General features: G+C 52.4%; 2 protein-coding genes across 6 annotated transcripts in view; one reads left to right on the top strand and one right to left on the bottom strand.

Moving 5' to 3' along the window:
• Positions 1-17,460, top strand: part of MMP24 (matrix metallopeptidase 24) — a gene marked incomplete at its 5' end in the record, with an annotated part of 42,013 nt that extends 24,553 nt beyond the window's left edge. For all 3 annotated transcript variants that reach the window (XM_081033591.1, XM_081033593.1, XM_081033592.1), the window contains 6 exons: positions 1,306-1,610; positions 8,539-8,700; positions 10,834-11,048; positions 13,106-13,244; positions 14,905-15,171; positions 17,108-17,460. In XM_081033591.1, the coding sequence (XP_080889717.1) occupies positions 1,306-1,610; positions 8,539-8,700; positions 10,834-11,048; positions 13,106-13,244; positions 14,905-15,171; positions 17,108-17,445 (1,426 nt within the window). In that variant the 3' untranslated portion in view covers positions 17,446-17,460. The remainder of the gene's footprint in view (positions 1-1,305; positions 1,611-8,538; positions 8,701-10,833; positions 11,049-13,105; positions 13,245-14,904; positions 15,172-17,107) is intronic.
• Positions 17,461-19,559: 2,099 nt separating this feature from the next.
• On the bottom strand, positions 19,560-20,877 carry MMP24OS (MMP24 opposite strand). Of its 3 annotated transcripts, none has more exons than XM_081033594.1 (3): positions 20,784-20,877; positions 20,538-20,704; positions 19,560-19,674 (listed from the first exon to the last, which is right to left on the bottom strand). In XM_081033594.1, the coding sequence occupies exons 2-3, from the start codon at positions 20,699-20,701 to the stop codon at positions 19,608-19,610; spliced, it is 231 nt and encodes a 76-aa protein (XP_080889720.1). In that variant the 5' UTR covers positions 20,702-20,704; positions 20,784-20,877; the 3' UTR covers positions 19,560-19,607. The 3 variants fall into 3 exon arrangements, 2 of the variants coding, with proteins under 2 accessions (XP_080889720.1, XP_080889721.1); XR_013992268.1 differs by lacking the exon at positions 19,560-19,674 and adding an exon at positions 19,710-19,752 and having other exon boundaries at positions 20,163-20,704; XM_081033595.1 differs by lacking the exon at positions 19,560-19,674 and having other exon boundaries at positions 19,710-20,704.
• Positions 20,878-21,323: the final 446 nt, after the last annotated feature.

The raw sequence follows: 21,323 nt of genomic DNA, 5'->3' as shown, positions 1-21,323 counted from the left end.
CATTGACTGTCTGGGGAAACCAAGGGCAGAACAAGCTCGGTCTCTAAATCACGCCAGCCAGCAAGAGCAGGGATGATGGAGCCTATCACAGCATACGCAGACATCAGAATTCGGAGTGGGCTGGGCCAAGGGCCAGACATAGGGCAGGCTCAGGTTGGCACCTCCCAGACTGATTCCATCTCAGGTAGATCTCCTCGGTTCCGGGACAGCATCTAAGACAGAGATCTTAGATTGAATTAAGGGCTCTCCTGCTGACAAGCTGTACAGATCAGACCAAGATTTTTTTCAGAAATCTGACAAGAGAAGGAAACTGAAGAAGAATCTGGGTTAGAAATTGTATAGACATAGGGTCTCCTGAAGAGATAGAGTGGATCAAAAAAAGGAACTGGAGGGCGCGGCCGGATGGCTCAGTTGACTAGAGCACAAGCTCTCGACAAGGTGGCCAATTCAATTCCCACATGGGATGGTGGGCTGCGCCCCCTGCAACTAAAGACTGAAAATGGAGACTGGACTTGGAGCTGAACTGTGCCCTTCACAACTAGATTGAAGGACAACGACTTGGAGCTGATTGGCCCTGGAGAAACATACTGTTCCCCAATATTCCCCAATAAAAAATTTTAAAAAAAGAGCTGGATTCTAACCCAAGTCTGACCTTAACTTTTATCACCCAACCTCTCTGGGCCTCAGTTTTCTTACCTATAGAATGGGTGAATCATCCTTGCCCCAGGAGTTCATGGGGCAGAACACCCAGAAGTAGTGGTGCTCCATTGCAGAGAATCATGCAGTATGCATATAGTAACCTTAAACAGCCAAATCTATAACTGATGAAATCAGACACCACCCTGTACCAGCTTTGAGATAGACGAGCAGTAGTAGTTGGTTCCAAAATTTGTTGATTTTTTTAAAGAAACAGTTCACTTAAACTCTCCACTGTTTAAATATTTGTATAACTTTTACAAATGTATATATTTTACATATTGGGAGAAAACATAAATTTTAGAAAATGCTGTTCACCAATTTAATTTTTTCCTACAAATTGGAGTGAAATCCTATATCCAACACAAACTTTGTCAGAAATTAAATATACAACAGTGACTAAAGCAAAGCTACTCTGTTTTGGGCAGGGGTAGGTCCCCGGAGCCTTGTCTATCGGCCTCTTCTTCAACCCCTAGGGCTCCTCCACAGAACTCTAGGGGTCAAAATTTGAAGATCACTGGGCTATATGGTCTCTGATGTTCCTTTTAGCTCTGCTAGTGTCTGACTCTGTCTCTTCCTCCCTAATCTAATTCCTTCCTCTCTCACCAGCATTCACAACTATACCCCAAAGGTGGGTGAGCTGGACACACGAAAAGCTATTCGCCAGGCTTTCGATGTGTGGCAGAAGGTGACCCCACTGACCTTTGAAGAGGTGCCATACCATGAGATCAAAAGTGACCGGAAGGAGGCAGACATCATGATCTTCTTTGCTTCTGGCTTCCATGGCGACAGCTCCCCATTTGATGGGGAAGGAGGATTCCTGGCCCATGCCTACTTCCCTGGCCCCGGAATTGGAGGGGACACTCACTTTGACTCAGATGAGCCGTGGACACTAGGAAATGCCAACCATGATGGTAAGGACATGAGGGGACAGGGGGTCAGTTCCGGGCTTCTCAGAAGCCATGAGGAAGAGTTTGGAGGACACCATAGATGAGCTCCTGGTATCTAGAACTTCTTGTCCAAAACTAAGAAGCTAAGATGGTGGGAAGTGTAGTCCCTGATCATATTCAACACGTGCTCCAGCAGGGCCAGGGCCATGGAGATGGGTCAGATCACTTAGTAAATTGTCTAACTGGGCTGAGTCAGGCGGGAGGGGTTAGACAGGAATAAAGAGATAGAGTAATGAATCAGAGGCTGGGGGAAAGGTTGAAAAAGCAGTAGAACTGAAAGTGGGACCTAAAAGTGGTAGGTTCTGGCCTGACTGTCGACAACTTCAAAGGCCTTCCTATCGGATGACATGACGGACTCTCTCCCTTATGTCAACCTTACAGATGAATAACAGGCCCCATATCACTCTAGCTTCCTTGGATAACTTGCTCTTCACCAGTATGATTCAATGAACACTATATAGAACCAGAGTCAATACTGTGCAATCACAACAACAATACTCTTCAGATTTCAAGAGTTCCTCATCCATATTTACTCGTCAGGCATACACTTACTGAGTAGGCTAATGTACACCATTTTTCAGATGAAGAGTTTGGGGATCAAGTAGCATCGCTGGTAGGTGACAGCACCAGGGCTCAAACCCTAGTTCAACCACCTGGCTATGGGATTAGGGGCAAATAATTCACCCTCAGTCTCCTCATCTGTAAAATGAGGGACTGGATTAGGTGATCTCTGAGGTCCCTTCCAACTTTAATGTAACATGATGCAGAACTCAGGGGATCCAAACATTTCAAAAAAACACATGGTCTCTGCCCTCTGGAAATCCAGAGTTGAGTCAGGGAGACAGATGTGCACGTAAGACACCCTATCACAAGGCAGACTGTACCAAAGGATGTAGCAGAAATACCAAGAAAACACAGTAGAGTTTAAAGAAGAAAGGGACAAAAAATTATAATCTATGCTATTTTAGACACAACAGGCAATAACTAGTACGTTAATCTTCTAAGGCCCATGTGCTTTCCACATAGTATGTACATATTTTTACCCCCATTTTACAGATAGGTAAACTGTATCGAGAAACATTAAGTGAACTACCGAAGGTCCCATAGTTGGCGAGTGGTGAAATAAAGCTTTGAACCTGAGCATTTGACTCCAGAGCCCGTACCCTTAGCCACCATGCTAAGCTTCCATGGCTCTCAAAACCACCTAGAAACCTTTTTAAAGAATGCAGATTCCAGGCCCCAGGCCCCTAACCTCTTACTAATCTGAGTCTGTGGCTCTGGGGCTGCATCTAGGAATCTGCACTTAGTCTAATAAAACCTCCAGGTGCTCCTGATGCAGGCGTAAGAACACTGTCTTCATCCCCAGAGTTTCCCTAACCTGCCTGATCATAAGAATCCACCAGGGTTCTTGTTACAAATGTGGATTCCCAAGCCCTTCCCCTGGAGATTCTGATTCTTAAGCTTAGACAAGTTTGGGACACATTCTGATTCCTTGGCGAAGCTTCAGAGTGAGAGCAGACATTAAAGCCCCTTTCCTCAGAGGCTTTGCCTGGTGTCTCTGTAGATGGGAATGGCCTCCTTGAGAAAATTCCATTTTTCATGGATCGTCAACACTTGGCTTATCCATCAAAACGTGGTTCAGGAGGTGGTTTGGCCAAGGCTCAGCCCAGGCAAAATGAGGAAACTGTTAAATTTCTCTTTGTCCCCTGCCCTTTTCAACTTTGCGCCCTCTCCCTATCTAGCTCTATTTCTGCTGCTCCGGTGTCCACTCCCTTCTGCCCTGGATGTGTTTCCTGGCTTTCAGAACACCTATTCTTTATCTCATTCTTATTCCTGCATTGGGGTCAAGGAATGGCGGTCTGTGCTGACTGATAAGGTGTGAGGAGAAGAGAACTAACATTTTTGAGCCCCAGTTATGTGCCAAGCACTGTCAGATAAGATTTTAGTTATAGCCCTGATACAGATAAATGAATTCTTAAAAGGTTGTTGCCCAGAGGAGATACTGGAAAGACACTTGTACTCCTCTGCCCTCCCCTTCCCAGCTCTGGGGGTTGGCATTTCCCATGTTCACTCCTTTCTGTCAGAGACCTTGGGCCCAGTCTCAAAATCCCAAGCACTTCTGGTGGTATGTGTGGAAAGGAGCTGGGACCATCCCAGCAGCCTCTTGTCTGTCCCACCCCATCCTGATGAATGAATTTCTGATGGAAATTCCAAGATTCTGATAGAAATTCCAAGATGGCCAATGTCTCTCTTGGACAAGTCAGGACATTTCTGTGTTCTGGAAAACCAAGCATCAACTATCCCGTTGCAACTCATAACCACAGCAAGAAAGCCCTGGCTGGTGAACTGGAATGCACCAGGTTGGCCTAGGACAGCTTTTGGAAGGAGAGGGAAGGAATCAAAATTTACTGAGCACCTGTATGTTATCTTAATTTCCACATAAACTCAGTGAAAGCGGGAGTGGAGCCTCCTGGGAACTTTTAGTTTATTGGCTTTTTTCTCTATTCTAAATTTCCATTATGGAAAATTTCAAACTCACAAAAGTAGAGAGAACCCCCAGGCACCCATCACCCTGTTACAGCAATTATCAACATTATATCATTCCTATTTTGTCTACCCTCCCCTCCACACTTTTATTTTTTGGCTGATGTATTTTTTTTTTAAATCCCAGGCATAATTGTTTCACCCATTAAGACTTTAGTCCATACCTCTAACAGATTACCTTTTACACACCACAAAATCAATACCCAACCCAACAAAATTAATAATTTCTTAAAATCAAATACCGGGTTCATGCATCATACATGATTGACATGTCCCTTAGGGGCATTTAACTGTAACACAGTCACCTCACTTCCCTTTCCCCTACACCCCATATTTGGTGAAGAGACTGGGTCATTTGTCCTGAGTATAGTCATTTGGCTTGACTAAATTCAGGTTCACTTTTACCTTGTCTCTCTTCCCCGTGTTTCCTGAATGTTGGTAATTAGATCAACAGGCCTGACTAGATTCAGGTTCCCTTGTTTGGCAAGAATGCTTCCTAGGTGGTGCAGGTCCTCCGTATGGCTTCACACTGGGAAGCACGTGTGGTACAGGCTGCCCCACTTTTAGTGATATTAAGGGTGAGCTGTTGGCTCAGGTGTGTCAGCCTCACCTAACCATGAGAAAACTCACCTGGGGAACTTAACAAAAAAGGTGGCCTGAGTCCTAACCCCAAACTCCTGAATCAGAATCTTCTCCACCTGTGTGTTTAAAAGACTGTGTGTTTACAATTACTGGATTGTAAACTTGATTCTTATTCTCCAGCTCGTTGGAGTCTGTGTGAAAGGCAATCTAGCCTGCTGCACCTTTCAGCTGGTCTCGGGGACTGCTTCCAGGCACTTTCAGTCCTCAACTCTTTCTAAGGAGTCAAGCAGTGATGTCAGCAGAATTCACTAAGCTCTGCTGCAAGGGAGCCCAGCCCCCGGGGAGGTGAACACACAGGAAGAGTCACCCAGACCAGCCGCTCACAGGGTAGAGCCCTTCGGTAATTCAGTGACTCTTCCCCACCCTGGGAGCTACACCCAGCAGGAATCATACAATCTCCATTTTACAGATGAGGAAAGTACAGTTCTGAGTGGTTAAGAAATTCACAGTTGGTGAGTGGCAGAGCCAGGTGTGAACCTAGGACTCTGAATTTTTAACAATCACCCAAGGTGCTTCTGCCACAGGTGGTCCAAGGACCACACCTTGAAAAGTACCAAACTTTTGGCACTTTCCTGTCCTGGCTGCTGTCACCTCGCCCCGTCAAGCACAAAGCTTGCCCTCAAGGAACTCACAGTCCAAGGAGGAATAAGAGTGTGTGCTAGAGGCTATCATGTAGGGTGGAAAATGGTCAGTGCCATAGAGATGGTTCAGATAAAGTGCTGGGAGAGTGCAGAGGAGGAGGAAGCACTCACTGCCAGTGGGAGAAATCAAGGAGAGCTTCCTGGTAGATGTGGCATTGAGCTGAACTTTGAAGGAGTAAGGCGATTCCAGGTGGAGGGAACAGCACTGGCAAAAGAATAAAAGCAAAGGGAAATGCTATAACCTTTTGAGGAGTCAATGAGGTGGGACTCACCAAATATGGAGATCCTAAGAGAAGAGAAATGAGGCAGAGACAAGGTCCACTGGAGTAGCCAAACAGACTGTTGGGTACTTGCTGAAAGGCCCAAGGACTTGAGCTCCCAGCCCACTGGAATCCTCCCTGTTGGGAATCCTGGTCCTCACACACAGCTCAACATGACCCTGCTAATTAATAGTGATAGTTCTGTGCCAGGAGCCGCCTTACCTACCTTGCCTCATTAATCTTCACCTCGATTCTTACTAAGGCACCATTATTCCCTTCATTTTACAGAGGAAGAGATTTACACTGTCCCACTGCTAGGACATGGCAGCACTGGGATTCATGGCAGTCTGGCTCCCAGAGACTGTCCTTCTGACCACTCTATTTCCTGTCTCTCACCCTCTGGGAGTAAAGACCGTAACAGCCTCCTGCCCATTAAGAACTGGGGTCTTCTCCATCCCTCTACTTTTCCACTCACAAGCTCCGGGAGTTCTCAGGCCCCATCCCCTCTCCTTCCATTTCCTTAGAACAGCCCCCACTTCACAGGTCTCTTGGGTTTCTGTGCAGTAAAACACCAGCTCCCCCACTCTGGTCCCAGGAACAAATCCACAGGCCCTTTCCTTCAAGGATTTACTCCTCTTCTCTGCAGAGACCCAGGCACAGAGGCTCAGGAATAGACACAAGCTGAGGACATAGGTTTAAAGTCTCAGCAGGTGCTCAGAGCCCAGCTCCCTCATTCCCAGCTGAAATCCCTATCTATGCCCCCAAGGAAGAGCCTGTTCAGGAGCGAGTGGCCCAAACAGCTTATCTCAGGTCAAAGAAAAGGCCAGGCGCAGAGCCAGGACTGGACCCCAGGAAGCAGAGCTGCCTTCCGCTAGCTCTAGCAGCCGCCTTGATTTGGGATGGAGCTCAGAGATGAGCTCACCCTTCCCTGCTGCCAGAGGGACCAGGACCTGAGGAAGGAACTGGGGGCGGCTTCCTCATGCCAGCTTGCCCTTCCCCAGCAGAAGGCAGCCCCAGGCTCTTGGCGAACCTTGTGCTGATCTTGCCCAAACCCCCTTCACTGAAAACACTGGTGGTGTCAGCAGAGCGGCAAGGTCTGCCCCATGGGGTTCTTCTCTTTTCCCAAGACTTTAGCCAGAAAGGCCAGAGACAATCCTCAACCCCATCTGACTCTCCCAGGGTCCTTGGCTGGGTTGGGGCAGGGCAACTCTACCTGGGGCCAGTGTGGAGCTAGGTAGGACTCCTGACAATGTTCTGGGCTCCTGGCAGACTCTCCTGCACTTCAAGGTGACAGGAATGGGCTGCAACATACCTTCGGGCTGGGTAACAAGAGGCAGGGCTCAAGGGCATTCAAATGTCAGAAGTCAAAGTAAACAGGGTCTGTAACTGGATAAGATAGGAATCAGGACTGTTGATACAACAGCCTGCCCAACTCCCAGCCCTTTGCATTTCTTTCCCAAAGCTGGGGTTCCTTAATCCCCGCAAAGTCAGGCCTTGCCCTATCCCCGGCCTGGTCCAGAAGCTCAGGATAGCTGGCTTTAACAGCATCTGGTTGCTAGAATCCCACTGGCCCTGTGCTTCCTTTATGTTCCAGGCCCCAGGCTTCTGTCTTATGTATGGGAACAACCGCTATCCCACAGTGCCATACCCACTACACACATTATCTTATCCAACCTTCACAGCACCCTATGAGGGAGGATGATTTCCCCATTTCCCAAATGAGGAAATTAAGGCTCAGGGGGTAGACCTTCGGGCCAAGTTCACCAAGCTAGTAGGGGTAGAGCTGGAAATGAACGAGGTCTGTCCTGCTCAGGGACCGGTGCTCATGACCACAATGTCACGTTGCTGCCTCAGCTTCATACTCGAGATCCCGTGTCCCATTTTTAGCACCTGGACCTTGTTGCTTTCACCCGCATTTGAATCCCTGCTTGATCTTGACCACAGCTCAGTTCTTTCAGGACTGAGGTCTTGCCGGACTGAGAGCTGCCGCAAGACCAGAGCCTGCCTGCCCCTGCGTCTCCCGAAGCTGATCACCAGCCTGCCCCCCCCAGGACTCCTCTCTGCTTGTCCCACTACCTCTGTCTGCCTCGACTCAGGCCCTTTGCCTCCCTCACCTGGACCCCTGGACCAGCTTCTGAACTGACCCCACTGACGCCCCGTCTCTGGTCTCATTACCTTCTAACCCTTCTTCCAACCACAGCCAGATGATGTCATCGTGTCATCACCCCCACTCCTGCTGAAACCCCCCACCGGCCAAGAAGCCAATCCAAATTTCTTTGCCTGGCATCACAGAGCCCTGCTTGCCAGCCTGGCTGACCTCATCTCTCTCTGGCCCTCCCCTTGTGCTTTGTTCCAGAGCCAAGTAGAATGAAACTGCTTGTCTCTGGATCTTGTTTATAGCATTCCCTCCGTGAGGAATGCCATCCCTACCCCTCTCCCTCTCCTACCCCCGAATCCCTTCTCCTAGCTTATCTTTCAAGACTCGACTTAAGCTTCACCTTTATGAAGCTTTCCCTGAACATCTTCCTTCCAGTTTACATGACTCCCCCCTTCTCGGTATCCTCACTCAACCCCTAAAGACATCTATTAAAGCACCTGGAACACTAGTTTCACTTACTTTGTTTCTCTCTCCCTATACCCCACTGTATCGAGTGTTCTGGAAGGCAGGGATGTGTTTAATTTCTCTGTACGTTCCCATGTCTGACACAGGGCCTGACACAAAGTCTGTGCTCAGTGTTTGCTGACATAATGGATTGACTGATACCTAAGTGGTGCCCTGGGCACCTCCCCATCCCCTCTCCCCAGGGAACGACCTCTTCCTGGTGGCTGTGCACGAGCTGGGACATGCGCTGGGACTGGAGCACTCCAACGACCCCAGCGCCATCATGGCACCCTTCTACCAGTATATGGAGACACACAACTTCAAGCTGCCTCAGGATGATCTCCAGGGCATCCAGAAGATCTACGGTGTGTGGCAGGGGAGAGGGGCCACCATTTCTTCCACAGGCCTGGGCTGTGACTGCCTGCCGGTCATGGGGAATGGGGTGGAGGCAGGGAGGGGGGCAGCGTCACCCTCCACCTGCATAGCTTCTGTGTCTGACAGCTGTTCCACCTTGGAGACTTCTGATGGCCTTACTTAACCACAGGGGCAAGGCTACCTCCCACCCCACCCCACCCCACCTCCACCCCCTCCTCCCCTGTGGGAAGAAACCTAGGGGAGGGTCTGAGCCACTACTGGGAGGGACAAAAGTGAGTAGAGGCCCACCCACTCCTTCTTCTCTACCACCCCCCACCCCCTCCACACAACTTCCTCTAGCCTCCCGTGGTTCACTCTCCACGAGTCCCACCTCTAGCCAGGAGATTCACGCATCTGCCCAAGTAATGGTCATACAATGTGAGGAGGATTATAACCAGAGCTTTTCTCTTACGCAAGAAAAAATGAGAAGCTAGGCTGGTATCTTGATAAGATATGAGAAGCCTGCTTCCCTGCCTCCCTCCCAGTTCTCTGGTCACGCTGGTACGTGAAGTTCTTGTTCTTGTCAAGTGGGTTGAGATGGGAAGATCAGATTACTTGAGCAAATGCTTGTCCACATAACACAGCTACCTCGCCCCCACTGCTCCCGGGCTGGGGACCCCAAAGAGCTCACACAGGAGGTGGCCCCACCCAGAGCCCTGGAGGATAGGCAAGATCTCCATAGGTGAATCTGTCGAAGATTGGACGGGGTGGTAGGGACTGGAAGGCATTTTGAAAATACAATGGACAGGATTTGCTGATAGGTCAGATATGGGGTGAAGAGAAGGATGGCACCAAGGTTTCTGGCTTTTGTAATTGTGGGGCAATCGGACTGGCCAGTCTGTAGCTCAGAGATCTGCGTTGGGATATTGATTTGGGATCTCTGGTGCCCAATATTACCATATGTGGCTATTAAATTTTAAATTTATATTAATTACATTTAAATAAAATGTCAGTCCCTCTGTCACATTAACGAGTCACTCATTTGAGGTACTGAATAGCCACATGTGGCTAGAGACTACTGTACTGGGCAGTGCAGATAGAGAACAGTTCTGTCATCACAGAACAGCCTATTGGCAGCTCTAACGTAGAATCGTTAAAGCCATGCACTCGGAGGAGATCACTTAGGGTGGACATTCTCAACTTGCCTGCCCGCTGGAATCACCTTGGGATTTCAATCAAAAATACTGATACCTGGCCCTCATCCCAGAGATTGGGTTTTCATTGGTCTGGGGTGCCTTTTGAGCCTCAGGAGTTTGAAAAGCTCCCCACGTGATCCTATGATGTAGTCCAAGTTGAGAAGCACTGACCTGGGGACCAGAATAGAGAGAGAGAGAAGAGATGAGGACCCGGGGCCACCTCCACCTTTAGAGCAGGGTGGATGAGGAACAGCTGCCAGTAAAAGGAGGCTGAAGAGGAATAGCCCGTGAGGGAGGAGGGAAACCAAGAGCATGCGGGGTTCCGGAAAAGAGAAGAGTGTTTCGAGGAAACTGTTTCTATGATCTTGCTGCTCATAGCGTGGGCCTCAGACAGCAATATCGGCATCACCTGAGAGTTTAAAGAAATGCAGAACCACAGGCCCCACCAAGACCCTCTGCTCTGAGTCACGATCTGCATTTCATCAAGATCCCTGGATTGATTCATAGGCACAGCAAAATTTGAGCCAAGTAACCAACCATTGGATTTGGCGCCATGGTGATCTTGTCAGAGCCGTGTCAGTGGGTGACGGGGTGGAGGCCATATTGGAGCAGGATAAACAATGAAGGGGGAGTGAGAAAGTGGGGCCAATGTGTGTGGAAGGGAGCAGAGAAAGAGAGTATGGGGCACTGAGCCTGAGGGACATGTTCTCCCACAACAGTAGAGAACAAGGAGAACAATCTAGATCTGAGGGTGGACAGATGAAAGCTCCCATTTAATGCTGATTGTCATCTATTTTCTCAAAGATTGGGGAAGTACAAAATGAGGAAAGGGGACAGGAGGCTGGAGCGTGACAGACTTGTCTCAGAACTGCCCAGGTGATGATGAGGCAATGGCAGTGGGAGGCAGGAAATGGATGGCCCTTTCTAAGATGGAGCCCCTCTCTCTAGGACCCCCAGCCGAGCCCCTGGAGCCCACAAGGCCTCTCCCCACGCTCCCTGTCCGCAGGATCCATTCACCGTCTGAGAGGAAGCACGAGCGCCAGCCCAGGCCCCCTCGGCCACCCCTCGGGGACCGGCCATCCACACCTGGCGCCAAACCCAACATCTGTGATGGCAACTTCAACACAGTGGCCCTCTTCCGGGGCGAGATGTTTGTGTTTAAGGTAGGGCCAGTCAACTGGCACCACCCAAAGGTCCCATCCCACTCCGTCCCCCACCATGGAGCTGGAGAAGGCTGTTGCTGTGGGATCAGGCTCTGCTCTGGGGCCTGGACAGGAGCTGGCCCAATGGCCAGGACACAGCATCTCTTCCTGGTGCTGCTGGGTGAATCCAAATGGAGGGGGGAAGACTGGTGATTCAGTACCTTCCCAGGGTTTAATGCTAGAGAAAAGTGCTGGAGACAGGCTTTTGATCTGACTTTGAGCAAGTCACCTCCCTTCTCTGGACCTCATGAAAACTAGGGGAGTCATTCCTCTAACTAAGGGTATATGAAAATTAAATGAGTAAGTGCCTGGGAAGAGGGCAGTTTGGAGCAGGGGCTGGTGCAGTGATGGCTGCGCCTATCTCCAGATCCTGCCAGGGCTCAGAGCCTCGTACTGAGGTGCCCGACAGAAAGCTGGCCAGGCTACATCTTCTCACCTGGCCTGGTCCTGTCACCTTGGCCATGGGCTGACCAATGGGGGGTAGCCTGCTTAGTGTGTAGCAGGTTGGATTCTAAGGGAAGCAGACTCTGAGACAGTGTTTGGAATGTAGGATTTTGATGAGGGAATACCTTTGGGATCAACATCTGTGGGAAGGAAGCAGGATCGGGCAGAAGGAGAAGATAAGCAGCAAGTAGGCCCATTGTAGACTCAGCCAACCCCCACAGGAGGCTCTGGAACTGGGTTGGCCCAGTCCAAATTATCCCACGTTGGGCCCCAAATGGCTGGAATTTATACCCCCTGCCTCATTCAGTCATCGTATAAAGAAGGGCATGACCTTGGGGGAGCTCTCTAAAGCTAAGGCCATCCCAAGAGGCTGACAGTTGAAAACTGCCTGCTGACCACTCTCCCAGCCTCGGAGGCAATAAACCCTCCACTAGAGGGGATCTGGGCAGCATGTCTTTGCCACACGGGGTGGTTGCTAAAGGCTACTCCATTTCCCTGGCGGAGTTCTCCCCAGCAAGCTTTGAGCATTGAGCAAGAATCAGGCACCTAGGGTCAGCCCGATCCTGCCTCTCACCGAGTAGCTCTAAGAAAGTCACTTGGCTTTCCTTAAGACTCTGTATGTGTCAGATCTGCTTAACAAGAGTTGTGAAAATCAAAATAAGGTTTAAAAAAGTGGATGTGAAAGTTCTTTGTAAAACACCTTTACAAAGGTGTTTTCTAGCTTTTGTACCATCTTTTACAAATCATATTTATTCTTCTGCACTCTTGGGTCCTCCAACTGAATGGTTCCTAGGCAAGGCTGGGTTTTATCATCCCCATTTCCATATAAGAAAACTGAGGTCCTGGGAGGTTCTGGGCCTTGCCCAGAGTGCCTAGCAACCAAGGACTGCAGTGAGACAAGGCACCAGTTTGAAGAGAGGGCTTTTATCACTCCCAGCCTGCTATTTCTTCAACATCGACTCTGTATGTATGGGCCCTGTATTGTTCTAGACACTTCGCCCCTAATAACTCTCATCTGATCCCCCATTATTACCCTCATTTGCAGGTGAGGCTCTTTAAGTACTGTTCCTAAGGTCATGCAGCTGTGAGTAGAGGCACCTGAATTCACACCCAGGTCTTGGGGAAATTCCCACAGTTTGCTTCCCATGGTCCTTGCCCTGCTGGATGGAGCCAGCCATGTATGCGGAGGGCACTTTGCCCAGGCTCAGAGACCACTGGAGCTTCCCACCAGCCTGGGGAGGGGCCCTGCCGACATCAGTGACTCTCCACTACCCTCATGTGGCCATTCCAGGCCCCAGCATCCCTTCCGACTCCTCAACACCTCCTCCCACCACCAGGCCTGTCTGCTGTCTGTCTCATGGCCCTTCCGGCAGCAAGAACCATCAAGAGGCTTACAGAAAGAGTTAATGAGCATCCTGTCTTCCTCACAGGGCTTTGAAAGTAAAAGCAATAAAGGGACTGACTTCAAGGAGGGTTGCAACGCTGGGCCCAGGGTAAGATGCTGGATTGTTGGGCTGAGACCACTGGGTTCAGAGGCTATGCCTCTTTCTCTCTCCTCCTTAACTCCCCCCCAGGATCGCTGGTTCTGGCGCCTGCGCAATAACCGGGTGCAGGAGGGCTATCCCATGCAGATCGAGCAGTTCTGGAAGGGGCTGCCTGCCCGCATAGATGCAGCCTACGAAAGGGCTGATGGAAGATTTGTCTTCTTCAAAGGTAATGTGGCCTGTGCCGAGGGACCTAGCATGGTTCCCTGCCCTCGGGACCCTCTTTTTCCATCTGTAAACTGGCAGAGGCGGGGTGGGCAACAGATGCCAGTTATAAGGATCCTTCTAACCCTAACAGAGACACAGACAAACTGACATCAGACAGGACAGATTCTTGCAAGCAGGCAATGCACAATCTGCAGAAATCAAGTCAGGGAGTGATTGTTGAGGGTCTGCATGTGCTGAAGTTGGTGACAAGCCTCATCCACATGAAGTGCAGGGTGTTCCATGGAGGGCCACCCTGGCAGTTCTGGAAGAGCCTGGAAACAGGAGGTCACAGAACCCGAAGGCTAGAGAAGTCAGGGAATGGGGAGAGAGACCTAACATGTACAGCATGCCACCCTATGCCCACCCTGTGCCAGGTGGTTTCACTTCAATATTTTGACGTGGCCAGGCCCCAGCAGGGTAAGATACTGACAGTGAGAAGCGAGGAAAGCATTCCAAGTGGAAAGAACAGCGTGGGCAAAGGAATACTGTGGGAACATGCATATATATTCAAAAGGCTTTAGAAGGCAGCCCTGGACAGCCATGGAGGCCTACATCAGAGAGCCGTGAAAAGCGGCCTGGAAAGGAAGTTTGAGGGAGAGGCCTGAGGAGTCTTGGGTGCCAGGCCAGATGTGGTATTGATACATTTCAGGGGTGTCCAAACTTTTTTCAACGGTTTTTACCAAGGGCCATTTATGGTAAAATACACAAACAGTGGGCCACTCACTCGAGGTAAAGTACGTATTGCCTCACCTGGTTTATTTAAGTAAACTAAACACATTTTTAGAATTTGCTGTGGGCCAATTAACAATGGATTGTGGACCGCAGTTGGCCCGCGGGCCGCAGTTTGGACACCCCTGCATTAGGGCAATGCTGGAAATTCGCTGAATGCTTCTGAGCAGCAGAGAGCCAGAGAGCAGGCAGCAATCGGGGCAGAGAGACGAGGAAGCCATTTCTGAGATGGGTGCTGAGGTGGAGGATAGCAATGTCTATAAGGCCCATAGCAGGGAGGAGCAGGGAGGCTAGAGACAGCTAGAGGACTAGCAAGGCCTCAGGAGAGGCTGAGCATTAGAGGGAAAGGCAAGAGCGGGCCAGAGGGCATGGCCTTCATTTTGGGGACCCTAGGAGACAGAAAGGTGATGAGGGAGAAGCCCCCTGTGGTGGAGATGGGGAACTCCAGGAAGCCACTTGGAAATGCCCAGAGGCTGATGGGTCATCGGGGTCCCCTGGGAGAGTGGCTGTGTACTACAGCCTCAGAGTTGGGTGTCACTGGTGTAAGGTGGGGTGAATACTAGTATATATGAGTGGCCGAGGTCACCCAGAGAGCAGACAGGAGCAAGTCACATGAAAGACAAAGAGGCTGGGGCACAGAACCGAGGCAGTATGGGGTGAGTTGCCCAGGATTAGTGACTGGCTTCTGGCTTCTTGCCCCCCTAAGCTCTGCCTGGGCCAAGAGGCCCCAGTCTCCCACTGAGAGGATCAAACAGGCCTATGGCTGTTTCCCCCTGACACTCTGGCTCTATGAATGATTTCAGTTCCAGTAGAAGATGGGCAAGTGGCACTAGCCACAACCTCTGGCACTGAGTGACTGGGGAAAGCTGATCCTGGGCTCCTCTTGGCCACAGGTGACAAGTACTGGGTGTTTAAGGAGGTGACAGTAGAGCCTGGGTACCCTCACAGCCTGGGGGAGCTGGGCAGCTGTCTGCCCCGAGAAGGCATTGACACGGCTCTGCGCTGGGAACCTGTGGGCAAGACCTACTTCTTCAAAGGCGAGCGGTACTGGCGCTACAGCGAGGAGCGACGGGCCACAGACCCTGGCTACCCCAAGCCCATCACCGTGTGGAAGGGCATCCCGCAGGCTCCCCAAGGGGCTTTCATCAGCAAGGAAGGATGTACGTAAGAGCCCAGCCAGATCGGGGTGGCGGGGGCCGGGGAGGGTTCTGATTTTATGTGAGTCTCCTCGGGGCCCACAACCAAACTCTCAGGGTATTTAGGTTTGAGAAACACTGCCTAGTGGCAAAGACAACTGCCTCTTACCCACCTATGTTCACACAGTAAAGTCTCTCTTACCAGCTACCAAGTCAGAATTTCTCACCTGCAGGGATGATTCGCAATTGAGAGATGTTTTCATAGACTGACTTCATTCCTTCAGACAGCATTCCTCAAACAGTGGTCCTCAGGAGTACTCGAGGGTTTCCTCAGGTTATCAAATCTGAAAAGCAAGGATGGACATGGTGGTTCTAAGGTGTTTTTTCACAGGGCTTAAGGGCAGGAAGATGGAGAGAAAAGCCTTTTTTATCTATGAGACATTTACTAAGCTCCTCCTGAAGGCGGGACTAGAAATTTCTCAAGAGGAGGGGCCAGGTCTTGCCAGGTGCAGAGTGGGTATCCATGAATGTTTGTTTGATGTATCTCCACTTATCTGGTCAAAAGCAGACCCCGGAGCCAGCCTGTCTGGTTTCACATCCCACCTCCACCCCTTACTATGAGCGTGGGCAAATCACATAAGTTTTCTCATTTTCTTCATCTACAAGATGGGAATAGTGGTACCTACCTCGTAGGGTTTTGTGAGAATTAAATAACATAAATTACGGACAGCCCTTAAACCAATGCCTAGCACTTAGGCCCATGCCACATAAATTTTAGCTGCCATCAACACCATCATCATCATTGTTTGTGTATTTTCGTTTATATGGAATGACAAGAGTCACTCATTCACTCCACAATAATTACTTAGAGCCAGGATGCGTGGGAGGGCTGGGGATAGAGCAGGGAACAAGACTTGCAGGCTAGAGGCAGAAAAATAAGGCGGCAACAGATGCTATAAGGGAAAGAATTGCTGTGAGAGGAGCAACTAGGCAGAGGGTGCCACGTTAAAGATCATTGGGAAGGACTCTCAGAGGAGACGTCACTGGTAAGGAAGCCAACAGCCACAGGGACAGAGCTGCTATCTGGTGGCTGTCCTGTGTACCTAATGCTTTACGCACGTGGCCTCGCTTTCTGGAGAGCCTCAGAGACAGATGACATCAAGGACTTTGGCCAATGAAAGTCCCAGCCAGGGTGGGGAGTCAGCCAATAAGAGCGTCTGACACATTGTGTTGCGTCTGTGGACTGGCTGGCCACTAAGGCTGTGGCTGGGAGCCTTGGGGTGGCTCCCCAGCCCTGCTGTCTTCTTTCCTTCTAGTCCCTGCCCGAGCAGGGTCCCAGAGCCCTTGCAGCCTGGGCTGCAAAGTGATGTGTGCCAAGCCAAAAAACATCCCTAATGGCGAAGAGGTGGGATCGACTGTCAGGAGGAGAAATCTTGCTTCCTGTCTCCCTTGGCTCATGCAGGAGACGGACTGAGGCCCTAGAGCTATGAGACGGTGCTGTCCAAGCCCTAAATTGGGGGCTCAATCCGACTCACATGGGGGTGCCTATGGGCACTGTGACAGCTGTGGCCCCAGGCTGAGAAGGGTCCCATCTGGGAAGCACAAATGACCAATTCTATGTAAGGCCCCTCAGGGGCTCCTCAGAGCCTTTGAGAATATGGGCTGGGCTGTTCCAGGTCCCGGGTGCCCTTCTCTGCGGCTATGCAGGTCATACTCCATGACTCAGCCACACTATTTGCAGGATGTGCCAAGCACTGCACTCCCCCCACTTCCAAGCTTTCCAAAACACCGCTCCCAGCACCTCGTATACCCACCCCTCCTGCAGAGGTCCCCTGGGGCTCCTCCAGGGTGCGAGGTGCCCCTCCTGTACACTGCCACAGCACCTGACGCCCTCCCACCCGGGCCGAGAGCAGGTGCAGAGAAGTGTCTGGAGCGGTGATGCTGGGCCGTGTTTCTGCAGATTACACCTACTTCTACAAGGGCCGGGACTACTGGAAGTTTGACAACCAGAAACTGAGCGTGGAGCCTGGCTACCCGCGCAACATCCTGCGTGACTGGATGGGCTGCAACCAGAAGGAGGTGGAGCGGCGCAAGGAGCGGCGGCTGCCCCAGGACGACGTGGACATCATGGTGACCATCAACGACGTGCCAGGCTCCGTGAATGCAGTGGCTGTGGTCATCCCCTGCATCCTGTCTCTCTGTATCCTGGTGCTGGTCTACACCATCTTCCAGTTCAAGAACAAGGCAGGCCCTCAGCCTGTCACTTACTATAAGCGGCCAGTCCAGGAGTGGGTGTGAGCAGCCCAGAGCCCTCTCTGTCCACTCAGTGTGGCCAGCCAGGCCCTTCCTCACCAGGGTCTGAGGGGCAGCTCTGGCCACTGCCCACTGGAGCCAGCAGGGCCCTAGGCTAGGGGTCATGTAGTTGAAGTGGTGGGTGCACTGGCCTAGGCTGAGCATGGGGCAGGGAGTGATGGGGGCTGTGCCCCAGGGTGGGTGTCTGGCACCCAGCCACCAGCCTTCTGTCCTGGGTGAACTGCTCCCTACTCAAGGGGATAGGCCAGGCCTCATACCAGGAGGCCCTGTGATCACTGCATCCTGTGGTGTCCATGAGGCACCACAGCTCTGTTCCTGGCTGGCCCCAGCACCTTCTGTGGGAAGCCAGCACTAGCGCTCTCAGCCCCTTCTGAGAGAAGCCACCAGTCCTGGTTCCTCTCTGCCAACACCTGCTGGTCAGATGTCCCCCCACCCCCACCCCACTGTTTTCCAAGGCTACAGGACCCCTGCTGCAGACATGGTGGGCAACAAGCCTGGGTTTCCCCTGCTGGTATGCAGCAGATCCCTCAGGAAACCTGCTCCACACACCAGGGTCTCTTCTGAGACCCATGATTTACGGTCACATGCTGCAGGCGGGGCTGTGGCCCAGCTAGGTCTGACAAGGACCCAGCTGTCACATCTTGAATATTTAAATGTTCTGTCACTATTGTTTCAAGTCCCATTCTGCAAAGGCTGCTTGAGGCTTTAGGTGAATTAGATACAGGTGACTGTCTTGGTGATGAGGCCCGAGTGGCAAGCCCTCCCCCAGGCAGTAAGGACCAAGGTGCTGCTGAGGGTACTCAAACACCTAGACACCCGGGAGCCAGGCCCTGTTCATAAGGCTAAAGGGCTGGGGCAGGAGCTGACCCCATTTATGGAGGCCGATCTGAGTTTGTGACCGTCCTCCACTCCCGTCTCTCTCCTCCTTCCCCGTCTCCAGCCTATAGTGTGTGGTCTGGGGGTTCAGCCTGATTAGTTAGGTGAGGAAGAGAAGGCTCCAGGTCAACATTCTCATGGCCTTGGAATAAGGGACTCAGGGCAGCCTTCTGAAGTGCTCAGAGCCCACACCCAGAGCTGCCGAGGCTGACTCAATCTCAACCTGGGAGCAGTGTTCATATCACGAGCTTGGCCCTTGCTAACCCAGCTCCCAGGGCCCATCTTCCTGTATTGCTCTTTGGAAAAGGGCACCCACAATGGTAGCAGCCTCAAGCCTAGGGGCCCACCGATCACTGTCACTGGCAGGAATTCCTAGGGCTTAGCTTGTCTTACTCCAGCCCAGTGGAGGCAGCCGTTCATCACTGACGAGCCCTAGGCAAGACCAATGGGTTCAGTGATGCCTGTTGGCTCTCTGGCCAAACCTAACAGGTGGTGTCAGTCTTCAGGGTGCTGGCCGGGCCTCAGATGCCAACCTGGCCCTGAGCCTGCGTGGACCTTGCCCCCATCCCGTGACCTCTGGGCTTTGGGTCGGCTTAAGCTGTAGCAGACAGGGACTCCTGTTGCCCTGGGAGCTGTCTCAAGCAAAATCTCGTCCCAGAGGCATCTGAGTCCACTGTGTTCCTTGTCATTATCCTTCTGTTTTGTCTCATTTTGGCCAAGGGCGGGCTCCCTAGGATGGGTGGGGAACAACTGCGGAGATATTAGTGATTCATAGGTTTGTACAGTGTTTTATACTTTGCAAAGCACTTTATTAGCTCACACCTGTCCACTCACATGAAACTTGTGTAGGCCCTGGGAGGCCGAGGGTAACTCTCACCGTGCCCTCAAATGAAGCACAGAGAGGTTGTCACATGCCCAGGCCATCCAGTGAGCTGGTTGGGCCTTAGGTCCCCACCTGTGGACCCTTCTAGGGTCCAAGATGAGATCAGAAGTGTCTCTTTTATCCATCTTTTTCCGGCTTCCCTTCTCCCCTTCCTGGTCACTCTCCACTCCTCAGGTTGGTGCTCTCACTTCTTGAAAGCTCTAGGCCCCCCCAGGCTTCCCATTGGCTTCTGGTACTACCGAGGTCAGCTGAGAAAAGAGCAGGAGATGGAGGCAGGCAGCCCAGGCTGCAGACGTGAGGGATGTTAAGGCCAGGCCCACAGAGGGCTCAGCCTGGATGCTTCCAATCTCAGATTCTCTTGCCTTGTGGTCAGTCATCTGTTTGTCCATCATCCCAGGACAGAGCAGACAGAGGGGCAAAGCACTGGGGGCCTCAGAGCCCAGCTTCTCCTTGGCCTGGGGAACATCACAGCATTTCAGTGTCAGTCACATTTTAAACTGATCAGCCTTTGTATAATGTTTTTTAAATCATTTCTAAATAAAACAAAAATACAAAGTGTGTCATTTCACTTGAATGTGGGAACAAAGATCAGGTTCTGAGAGTGGCCTAAGAAGCTTCTGGGGCAAGGGGAACAGGGTGCTTTGGGATGTGCAGGAGCTGCCCCATACACCTCATCTGTCAGCCCAGCAATCAGATGTCCTCTCTCTCCAAAAGGCTGGTCCGAGAGGCCCAGTGTTACTGGGTCCCAGGAAAACAGCCTGATAATGCCTCACGGGATCCAGGCTGGTGGTGCGACCTCCCCTAGGAGGATGGGAAGGGTCACTGCAGCTAGGTCTTCTCTCAAGTCAAGGTACACGGTGCCAGGACCAGGAACAAAAGAGCCGAGTTTTCAGCACTAATGTTCAGATAAGGTGAGGTCAGGTCAGCAGCCCTGGGGTCTTACCAAGAGCCCTGGCCTGGCTCTGGGAGTCAGGGACAGGGAGGGCTGCCCCAGGACCCAGACTGCTGGAGCTGTGGGGTGGGATGAGCACGAAGGTCTGAGCTGGTTTGGGTGCAGGCTGGGAGCGAACAAATTCCGGGGGGCGCGAGAGGACGGAGGCGAGACGGCGGCCCAGGGCGAGGCTGTGGAGGCAGCCCTGCCAGGACTTCCTTCCAGGCCCCCGCGACCTCCTCGACTCTCAGAGCGTCTACCGGGCGCCGGTCGGGGCGGGGACGGGGTAGATTAAGAGAGACGCCGGGCCGTGATGACAGACGGCCAGACCAGGAGAGGCGGAGAGAACGAGAGATGAACGGTGACTCGCGGGCGGAGAGTCAGTACCAAGAGGTGCAGGCGATGAGGAAGCGCACGTCGTCCAGCGGCCCCCAGGGGCCGGGCTCCGGCCGGGGCCGCTCAGGGCCCCCGGGCACCGCGAGCTGGGGCTGGGGCTGCGGCTGGGGCTGGGGCTGCTCCGCGCCGCCGCCGCCGCTCAGCTGAGCGCCCATGGCCTGCGGGAGGAGAGGCCCGTCAGGCGCGGGGACCCGCACTCCACCCCGGCCCCCGCCCCGCCCCGCCGCCCGCCCTCACCTCGCTGCCCGCGCCGCTGAGGACTCCAGCGCCGACCTCCACGCTCAGCCCGGTGCGCACAGGCGCCCGGAGGGGCTGGCGCCGTGACGTCACCGCGCGGCGACACCGCCCTCGGGCCCGGGGGCGGGGCCCAGCAAACAAGACCGCACCCACCAGCAAAAGGCCGATCCCGCACCTGGGTCCTGGGGACCCGCCCCGCGCGCACACCGAGACCAATGGAACGGCCACCCCCGCTCCTGACGTGAGGGTCCTGCCAAGGTTGGCTGTTGGCCGTCCAGGGCGCCCGGCTGCCTGGCCTGCACCCTCCATCCATCTTGGGTCAGAGGGTAAGACTGCCCTGTAGCCCGGTTACACAGGGCTCTGCCCCAGGCTCCTCACACCATCCCAGGGGGAAATGAACCAGGTTCTCATCCTTTGAAGTACGAGGCTGAAGTTGGGTGGAAAATGTGAGAACTCCCGTGTGGCGTGGGTGATTGCGGAACTGCGGTGAGTGTGCGCATCCCACCCCACCTTTCCCCTGGAACAATGGTGGGAGCTAGG

The sequence above is a fragment of the Rhinolophus hipposideros genome (genome assembly GCF_964194185.1).
Source record: "Rhinolophus hipposideros genome assembly, chromosome: 22".
Lineage (NCBI taxonomy): Eukaryota > Metazoa > Chordata > Mammalia > Chiroptera > Rhinolophidae > Rhinolophus > Rhinolophus hipposideros.
Note: the sequence above shows the minus strand (reverse complement) of the source record. Positions and strands in the feature narration are given on the sequence as shown.